At 67.0% G+C, this 10,023-nt stretch overlaps 1 protein-coding gene across 1 annotated transcript; it reads right to left on the reverse strand.

Moving 5' to 3' along the window:
• Positions 1-2,824: 2,824 nt before the first annotated feature.
• On the reverse strand, positions 2,825-9,490 carry GPR37L1 (G protein-coupled receptor 37 like 1). Its single transcript, XM_006904420.3, has 2 exons — positions 7,216-9,490; positions 2,825-3,732 (listed from the first exon to the last, which is right to left on the reverse strand). The coding sequence occupies exons 1-2, from the start codon at positions 7,816-7,818 to the stop codon at positions 2,920-2,922; spliced, it is 1,416 nt and encodes a 471-aa protein (XP_006904482.1). The 5' UTR covers positions 7,819-9,490; the 3' UTR covers positions 2,825-2,919.
• Between the last annotated feature and the right edge of the window lie 533 nt (positions 9,491-10,023).

Below are 10,023 nucleotides of genomic sequence, written 5' to 3' on the forward strand. Positions count from 1 at the left end.
TGCTGCTCTGTCCTGAGATGCTGCCGGTGTCCCAGGAGGGGCCGTGGCCTCACTCCTCCATCCGGGTCCAGCCCGCTCCCCACCCACCCAACCTTCAGAGCTGCTGCCCCCGCTGCCCACCCTGCTCACCCAAGCTGGGGCCATCTTGACCCAGTTTTACAGGAAGCCTCGCCCCCCCCGCAGCCACCGTTCACCCTGGAAATGGAGCAGGCTTCTCCCGCAGAAGGCTCCATCCTTCCGGTCCCCTCCAGAGCCGGGCTCCGGGCTCTGAGCTCTGAGCTTCGCCCCACGTCCTGGTGGCCAGGGCCTCCTGGAGGCGTCTGCCCGTCACCGGGGCTGACAGACGGTCTGCCAGGGGCATGTTCCTATTGCCAGAGGAGTTTGGGGAGAATCGTGGGTGCCGCGTGGTAAACGGAGCTCAATGATTTGAGGGTGCCTTCTTAAAAATGTGCCACCTGGCGAGGAGGTCGGAGCTGGGCCCAGGCTGTCCTCTGCCCCCTCCCGGCTACAGGCGACCCCTGGGGAGCAGGGCAGGGCCGGTTCAGGGCCCACCTGCCTCTCTCCCTCCCGCATCCTCCGGCTAGGGCGAAGCAAGCTGAGCTGGTGACCAGCCGGCCAACACCTCGCCCCGGGGCCTGCACGCAGCAGATGGCTAAGACGATGGCAGGGACTTATCTGTCACAGTCAAACAGGGGACACGCTGCGTCTGTGGCAATCATTGCGCTTGGGGCCCGTGACTCGCCCAAACCTGGACGAGGGAAGAAAACCCTGGCCGGGCCGCTCCGGCCTCAGGGAGCTGAACCCCCACACAGGAAGGAAGGAAGGGGAGGTGCCAGCCATCGCCCCGTGCTTTGTGCGTCTTGTCTTGTTCAGTGACTTGTCCTCGGAGGGAGGACATTCCCACAGACAAGCGGCAAAGCCGTGACTGTGTCCGGCCCGACCGCGTGAGGCGGTGGTCACCGCTAACCCCCCGCCCCGTGAGCCGAGGGGCTCCGTGGGTGCCCCGCCACCTGGCCTCCGGGTCTGAGAGCTGAAGTCGACCCTGAAGGAAGCCGAGTGTCAGCTCCCAGCTCGAGTCCGCCGCCCGGCCGCCCCACCCCCATCCCCAGCCCGGGACCCCCAAGCGACAAATGCCACATTGTTCCCCTAGCTGGCCCAGGCTGCAGGGACAGTGGCTCTTTCCCAAGCCTGGCTGGCCAGCTGACCAGTTCTGCGGGGCTTTCATGCCGGCAGGCCGGGGGTGGCGGTGGGGGCAGGGCCTCGGAGCCCCACCGCCCCTCAGCCCGAGCCACCGGCCAGCAGGAGGGCGAGGCAGAGGGCGCCCTTCGTGGAAGGAGCCCCAACGGGATGGCGATGGGTCCCCCTGCCCGGTGCTCAGCCCTCCAGCTCCCAGACTTCACCTCCGCGCACCCCGGTCCCCCTTTCCGCATCCCTTCGGGAGCTGCTGGTGCATCCAGGACTGGCCTGAGGCCCCCCGTCCACCCAGCCCCCACGCCTTAAGTTTCTGCAGACAAAGCGGGGCCTTCAGTCACTGTGGCAACAGGTCCGCCGAGCAGGGGGCGGGTGTCCTTTCCCAGCACAGAGCGTGCAGAGCACGCAGCCGTCACCTAGCAACCCCCTCCCTCCTCCTTGGTGTCCCCGGCCTGGGAGTGGGTGCCAGGGATTTAGAACAAGGCTGTTAAGATCCGGGAGCGAGGGGAGGAGGCTTGGGCACCGGGAGGGCTGCGGCCACGAGGTGTGGGAGGGGTGCAGAGAGGGGAACCGCGCCCCTGGGCTTTCCCCCCAGCCCCTAGGGGTCCTCCGAGGCCCCGTGCACATGGGGACCCAGAGGTGCGCTGCCGACCAGGCTGGGCGCTTGAGAAGCCTGGGCTTACGGCGTGGGCCTGCTTCGTGGCCCGGGCTGGGCATCCCTCTAGTGGACTTCGTGCCAGTCCTCCAGGCCCAAACAGCCAGGGCAGACTGTGGGAGTGGCTGCTGGGGCATAGGATGGAGCTCGGGCTGCGGGAAGGGCCGGGGGCAGGTGGGGACAGGCAGAGGGGACAGGCAGCTGGGTCATCTCCACGCAAAACAGTCCTAAATAACCGAACAAGAGGCCTTCAGAGCGAGGGGCGCCGAGCCCCGGGGTCCTGGAGGGGGGCCGCTGTCCTCCAAAAGGGCTTTGTGGAGAGCGCACCAGGGCCGGGGGAGGTTCCAGAGGATGCAGAGCTGCAGCCCCCGACTTCCCAGGGGCGCTGGGCTCGGGCCAGGAGGGGGCCTGAGCGCTCTGCATCCCTCCGAGCCACAGGGCTCGGCCACAGGCCAGGATGGAGCCCGCCCCGGGCAGCGCCTGCCGCAGAAGGCCCAGGTGCGTGCGGCGCCGCCAGGATGTGGCACAGGGTTAGTTCTACATGGTTTATTGTTTCCCAAGGAAGTTCTTCTATGGGGGAGCGTCTAACAAGGGAGGGCGCAGGACCATCCAGGGCACCCAGGGCTCCTCTGAGCAGGAGTGGGGAGGCGGCTCCCAGGCTGGACGGGCCCAGGCCAGACAGGAGCCAGGTCGGGCTGGCTCCCAGGGCCCCATTCCAGGACGGCGGGGCGCAGGGAGACGGCGCTTTCGCGGGGTGCAACGGCCAGGCCCCCAGCTGGAGTTCTGGTTTCTGGCTGGAGGGGCGGTTTCTGGGCAGTTCTAAGGACCTAGAAGCATCGCCACCTCCCAGGGAGAGGCCGGCGGGGGGGGGCGGGCAGGGAGCGCAGAGGGACAGGGAGGCCTTGCTTGGGGAGGGGCTCGGACAGGCCTGGACCTCGATGAGAGGACCCTGGTCCACCTTAGACCAAAGACGGACACAGAGCCAGACCCATGGGGACAGAAGACCAGCGGCCTGGGGTGGCACCCTCGCCACCCAGCTTGCCTGTCTCCCAGGTCTCCCTCCGGGGCCTGGCCTAGCAAGGCGTGCCCAGGGGCAGGAGCGGGGGCGACTCCCTGGGCTTGTGGAAGTAGATGGAGGAGGACATCTCCGTCTTGAGCTTGCCGTCCGAGGCGGCGGTGGCCGAGGCCCCCGAGGCCTGGCCGCACTCGTCACAGCAGCAGCAGCAGCAGTCCAGGAAGGCCTGGCCCAACGGCCTGCAGACACAGAGCAGCAGCACGGGGGTGGCGGCCCCCTTGAAGAAGGTGGAGAACTGGGTGACGAGGCCCAGGAGGTCCAGGGTCTGGCGGGTCAGCTCGGCGGAGAGGTAGGCCAGCACGACGTTGCAGACGTTCTCGGGGAGCGTGCAGAGGGCGTAGACCACGGTCAGCCCCACCACGGTGCTGCTCAGTTGGCTCTCACACTGCTCGTGCGTGCCCGCCCGGCACTCCGGCTTCCGGCCCGGGGGGCCCCGCACGCGCCACGTCACCAGCTGGCAGGTGACGGTGAAGAGGACGGGCAGGCAGAAGTAGCAGCCGAAGAACCACCACATGCGCGCGTTCTGGTAGGTCAGCACCAGTGAGTACAGGGACTCGGGCAGGCTGGCCGAGGGCTTCATGACGCACAGGTCCGCGGGGCCGGCGGAGGAGGCGGGCTCCCGTGCCAGCTGCCACAGCAGGAGCTCGGGCACGGCCAGCGCCAGGGAGCCCACCCAGATGACGGCCAGCTTGGCCAGGATGGACTGGCAGCGCTCCACGGGCTGCGCCCTGGGCCGCGTGCTCGTGGCCGCGTGGAAGCGGTCGATGCCCAGGGCGCAGAGGCTGAAGGTGGTGACCCCCAGGGAGGAGACCTGCGCACAGACGCGGGGAAAGAGGGGGGCCATGGTCAGACCAGGGCCGACGACGCCGGCTCCTGGCTCCGCGAGGCGGGGACCGCGTCCGCACCCGCCAGACGCCCTGCGCCCTCCCGTCCACCTGCAGACGAGACCGCGCTCGGCAGGATGCGTGCCCTGGGGTGGCAGCGTGGAGGCCCGCTCAGGGGCGGCATGACTCTTTCTGGGGGACGAGCGTGGGCCCCAGGGACCCTCCGGCTCCCCGAGATGGAAACCAGCTCTAAGGCGGAGTCAAGACAGACTTAGAAGTTCTGGTCTTTGCGGGTCCCCCCGTTCCTGCCCCGACACACACATCGAGTGCCCAGTCTCAGGAACGAGCTGACGCACCGACACGCGTGCACACGCACTGACACACAAGCACTAACACACACTTACATGCACACGCACTGACACACACAGGCACTGACACGCATGCACAAACATGGACGAACTCACTGACACACAATGACATGCTTGCGCACACACTGATACATGCATTAACACACATACCGACACATGCTGACATGCACACTCACTGACACACACACTGACACACATGCACTGATGTGCACACCGACACACGCATGCACAGACACATGTGCACACACACCAACATGTGTGTGCATACATGAACACACATGCACTGGTGCACACATGCACAGACACACGGATACACACAATGACAGGCACGTGCACATGCCAATACATGCACTAACACAATCACTGACACATGTACCGACACACACTGGCATGCACTGACATGCACACACGTGGACTGACGCACACGCACTGACATGCATGTGCCAACACACACCGACACGCGTGCACATGCACTGCGCCAACACACACTTACATGCACACGCACTGACACACAGGCACTGACACGCATGCACTGACGTGCACACCGACACACATGCACAGACACATGTGCACACGCACCAACATGTGCACACATGCATGAACACACATGCACCGATGTGCACATGCGCAGACACACGGACACACACGATGACAGGCATGTGCACATGCCGATACATGCACCAACACAATCACTGACACATGTGCCGACACACACTGGCATGCACTGACATGCACACACGTGGACTGACGCACACGCACTGACATACGCACATGCCCATGCACGGACATACAGACACACACGCACATACTGACACACATACTAACGCGTACTGGCACATGCACTGACACACACACACGCACACTGACACGCACGCAGCCTGTCACTCACACACGCTCACACGCACACGTGCTCATCCTCCTTAAGAAGCTGGGCCTGGCCGCATGGGGATGTGGCCTATGCCCACCCCGCGTGCTGCCCACTGGGCCTGGGAGACGTACTGGCACACTGACATGCACATGCACTGACACGCACACACGCACACTGACACGCACGCAGCCTGTCACTCACACATGCTCGCACACACGTGTGCTCATCCTCCTTAAGAAGCTGGGCCTGGCCGCATGGGGATGCGGCCTATGCCCACCCCGCGTGCTGCCCACTGGGCCCGGGAGACCCGCCCTGCGAGCCAGGCGGGGGTAGTGCCTGAGAGAGGCCGGAGGGGGGCGTCCTCGCTGCCCCACGGTGCTTGGCCACATGGGGCTGTGCTCAGACCCCCGCTCCGGCTGGGGGACACAGTCCCGCGGTGTTCGCACTGCCGCCGGGTGTCCCCTGTGAACTGGCCCCGACCCCCTGCGGGAGCCGCCTCGGGTTCGGAAAGAAACGCCCGCTCTGCTCCTCGCCCCGCCTCCCCCGAACGCCTCGGGCGCTGTTCCTGGGGCCCTCGAAAGGTCAGGGCCCTGTCTTTGTCCCCTGACTTCCGCCGGTCACCCAGCCTACGGGGGCGCCCTGCCAGCTCTCGGATGGCCTCTGTCTTCCGGAAGGAGGGTTCGGGCCAGAGCCCACGTCCTGGCCGTGCCCACTGGCCGTGCCCAGACCCACAGGCAGGCAGGGCCACACACAAACGGGGCCACGTGTCTGCCCCTCCCCACCTCCGCGGACCACTCCCCAGTAAAACCACCACTACTGAAATGTTTTCATTCTAAGCACATTATTCTAAGCACCACTGAATCCTTCCAGAATTCATCCAGAGAGCTATGATTATTTAAATTCTTATGATCTTCCCCAATTTACAGATGAAGAAGTTGAGGTTTGGGCGGGATAAGTAACGTATGAGGCCACTCAGCTCGTGAGGGCACAGCCCGGTCCCTCGTCCGGTCTGCTCCTTTCCAAAGTCCTGCGTCCCACCTGTCATCGCCCACCTGGGCGCTGAGCGCGGGTGACGCTGAGTCAAAGCCGCCGGCAGCTGCAGGGTCTCCTCTCAGGTTTGAGGCTTTGGGGCCACAGTGGGGAGGAGGGCGGTCTCCCTGGGTCGGGGAGGACGGGAAAGGGCCGTGCCAGCTGCTGAGCCTCTGACGCCCTCCGAACAGGAAATCGTCGCTAATGCAGTGACTGGGGACGGAGCTGGGCACAGCACCTGCGTCCCTATGCCCGATCCGACCCTCGTCCGCCTGCAGGTCGAGTGTCACCTGGCGCCTTCATCCTCGGCCTTCGTGGGGAGGCCTCGGCCAGCCCAGCTCTCATGACCCCCCCAGAGCCGCTTGCTTGGCTGGTCCTGTGCAGACCTGGCCGCCCTGCTGGGTGTCACGCAAACGGGCACAGCTGTGTGTGTTCGGCAGCGTCCTGGAGTCTGTGGTCCACACGTCCACTGGCCCACGACCTCGTCTGAGCCTGGGTGTCCCCAGAGGTCAGAGTAGTGGGACGTTTTAGGATTGTAGAGCAGACCAGTGGCAAGGGCCATCTGGCCACTGTCCTGGTTAGGGGGATAGGGACCTTGAAGAGGAGCTGTGACCGGCCCGGTGACACCAGGGTGGCAGTGACAGCACTGGCACTAGAGCCCCCTCCCCCGCGCCAGCATCGGGCCACGTCCGCCCTTTCGAAGGACACTCCGGAGGTGCCGGGGGCGGGGCAGCGACGGTGACAGTGGCCATGAGAAAGGGCCCTTCCTTCCCACGTTGCGTTCACGGGGGGTGGACGCTGACTGATTGGGGGTCTGTAGGGTTGGGGGTCTGGGGTCTCCCTGCAGACACCACTTCGGGAGGCAGGACGTGGAGGACAGGGCCGGGAGCTGCGGGTGCAGGCGGCAGCAGTGGGCGCAGGGCGAAGGAGCGGACACAGGACAGCGGCTTCCGGGCCGGCCAGAGGGAGGGGGCTAAGGCAGCGGCAGCCGGAGCATGGAGAGGGGGCGAGCCTGCCCGGAGCTGCCCCTCCAGGAGGGAGGACACCGGACCCAGGGCCCTGTGTCCCTGCCTGCGCCCCGCCCGCCTCCGCCAAGTGCCGCCTGGACCCAAGACCACGCGGGCCTCCCCGCCCAGGTTGGAGGGGAAGCAGGACAGCTCTGGGTGCTGGGGGCCCGCACGCCGGCGCTCCCGCCCCACGCTCACCTCCACGAAGGGCACGGCCCGGCACGAGATGTCCCCCAGCAGCCTCTGCTTGGTGATCTCATTGAAGATGACCACGGGCAGGCAGAAGAAGAGGACCAGGAAGTCCCAGAGCGCCAGGCTGGCCAGGATGGAGTTCCAGGCGCTCTTCAGGCGGTAGCTGTGCCACACGACGCACATGACGGCCAGGTTGCCCACGACGCCCACGGCGAACACCCCCAGGGCCAGCAGCATGATGGCGTAGGCCCTGGAGGAGTCCTCGGTCACGGGGTACAGCGGGTTCCGGACCTGCAGCCTCTGCCCCGGGGCCCTGGTCAGGTTGCCCCGCGGCTCTGGCCCGCCGCCCTGGGCACGTCTGTCCTCGCCTGGGGCAGGGCCGGCGGCCGAGGGCTCGGCGGGGCGCAGGGGCCGGGGGAAGTCCTCGGGCACGTACTGCTGCAGCCCCGGGGCCTCCTCGTCCTCGGCGCCCCTCTTGGCTCGGCTCTGCTGCTCGGGGACCCCAGCTCTGTGCCTGCTGGGGAGAAGGGGGACACCCCCGCAGACGCTGCTCAGCCCTGCAGCCGACACCACGGCGAGAGCAACAGCCAGTGGCCACAGCCCCCGCATGGCCGGACGAGCGGGACGCAGCTGGCCCACGGACGGCAGGTGAGGGCCGGGCAGCGGTGCCGGGCGGACGGGAGAGGCGGCCGGCTGCTCCGTCCACCCAGTCAGGCGTCTGGCACTGCCAGCTGCTCCCGTGGCCTCGAGCCACTTCCTCCCACCCTGCTGGCCGTGGGCTGGGCAGGGCCCTCTACTGGACACAGAGCGGTTTGTACTGCCCTCTAGGGCACGCCTTCCCAGGCCCCATGGGGCAGCAGCAGGCCCTCAGAGGCCTCTGTTCCAGCCACTGAGCCAGCGGGAACGTGGCTCTCCCAGGGTCCCTGGTGAGTAGGGGCAGACTGGCACTGAGGACCCCACCTCGGGAGGCAGATCCAGGGCAGGGCCCACTCGGGGAGACAGCAGCAAGCTGGCCACTCGCCGAGCACCGGGTAGGCCCTCCCCCAGCGTGCCTCCCCGCGCCTCACCGCAGCCTGTGGGCCGAGTGCCAATGTCATTTCGTGGACCAGAGACCCGAGGCCGCAGAGTGAGGCCGGGCCTGGTTCTTTAACTCAGCAGGCCCGCGTCCACCTGCCGGCCTTCTGCCCACACAGATGCCCCTCAGCGGGCGGCCGCCGCCCCAGACACGGCCCAGGCACAGGACGGCGCCGTCTGCAGGACGGGAACGTCCCCAGCACCTGCCGTGCTCCGGACGCTCAGCGCACACAGGCGACTCTCCCGGACGACCCCGAGCCCACGGCCACGTCCTACCTGGAGGGGCCTGCCCGCCGTGCAGAGTCGGGGTCCCCGAAAACAGAGGGAGGAGAGCGCAGCAGGGAAGCGGGTGCCAGGGCCCCCCAAAGTCTCACCCTTCTGGCTTCTTTTTGTTTCTTCCCTTTGCGGGGACAGGAGGCCCCAGTGGCTAGAGGGCTGGGCTCGTCTGGGGTCCAGAGTGTCGCGGGGAAGCTGCAGAGGTCCCTCCAGAGGTCAGGTCAGCCCCCACCACGCCGGGCCTCACGGCGGAGGCGAGGCCAGGACTCAAGCCCCCACGTCCCCCGCCCTCGGGGACGGAGTGGAGACAAGACCCCAGGGGGTGCAAGGGCCCCCAGACACCCTCCCTCCCGAGCATCACGCGGGCCGTCCTGGGAACTGGGTCCCTCACCCCACCACGGAGCTGAGCCCCGGACGCGTCGCCGAGACGCACCACCTCCTGCCTGGCACCGGGCTGTTCGGGTGGCGCCATCACCACCCACACCACCCGGCATTCACCGAGCACCCAGCAGGTGCCGGCCCCGTGCTAAGCTCTTGATGTAACCTCCACGTGACTCCCCCAGGCTCGGAGAGGGACAGCAACATGTCAGCTCTGGCCCCTTGCACTCACGGACGAGCTCGGTCCCACTGCAGGCTGTGCCTCGCACAGGGTGGGGGCTCAGAGGGCACCTGGCTTCCTGGGTGCTGTGGGGGCAGCTGGCACGTCAGAGGCCACTAGGTGGAAGCAGAGCTCAGTGAGGAGTCACGGCCGCCTTGGCTCGTGTCCTAACCGGTCCCAGCTGCCCAGGCCCGGCCCCAGCTCAGGGCACCGGGCGACACCGAGGGTGGCGGATATGCCCACCGCTTCGCTCCACCCTCCTGGGTCCCCACACAAGTCCCCTGTCCCCACTTCTGCTGCAGCAAGGCCCCCACTCCGGGCCGAGCTCGAGGAGGCCCCTCATTCCCACGGGCGCTGAGCGGGAAGCGTGACTCACCCTCCCGGACGTCCCTGTGGGATCCTGGAATCCCCAGGCTGCCTGGGACTTTCCCCGAGGCGGCCCGCAGGAGCGGTGCAGGCGCCGCCCGAGAACACGGGGCTAACGTCCAGCCCGCGACGCCACACGCCTGCGCCTGGCCGCACCAGGCCGACCTGCTGGACGCCCCGAGCGAGCGGCTGCGTGTGGCTTCGGCCCAGTGCTCGGCCCCCCTGGGCCTCGGTTTCTGCTCTGTGCTGTGGGGTGACAACAGGCTCGTCGTGACGATGGACGGGGCTCACCCGCGGCATTCGCGAGGCCTTCAGCCAGGGCCAAGTAAGCGCCACTCGAGGACCAGCTGGTGGCTGCAGTGACTCGCTCACTCCCATCCTGTTACCAGCCTCGTTTACACACTCATACTACTAGTAGCTTCGTTTACACACTCGTCACCCCGTACTATTATCAGCCTCACTTACACACTCAGAAGTAGAGGCCCAGCGAGGCAGGCGTC

The sequence above is a fragment of the Pteropus alecto genome, unplaced genomic scaffold (assembly GCF_000325575.1).
Source record: "Pteropus alecto unplaced genomic scaffold, ASM32557v1 scaffold90, whole genome shotgun sequence".
In the NCBI taxonomy this organism is placed as follows: Eukaryota; Metazoa; Chordata; class Mammalia; order Chiroptera; family Pteropodidae; genus Pteropus; species Pteropus alecto.

Coding starts and splice junctions, on each gene's coding strand:
- GPR37L1 (XM_006904420.3), bottom strand. CDS start 7,818: ATGCGGGGGCTGTGGCCACTGGCTGTTGCTCTCGCCGTGGTGTCGGCT. Junction 3,733..7,215: donor GGGCCGTGCCCTTCGTGGAG/GTGAGCGTGGGG, acceptor GTCTGTGCGCAG/GTCTCCTCCCTGGGGGTCAC.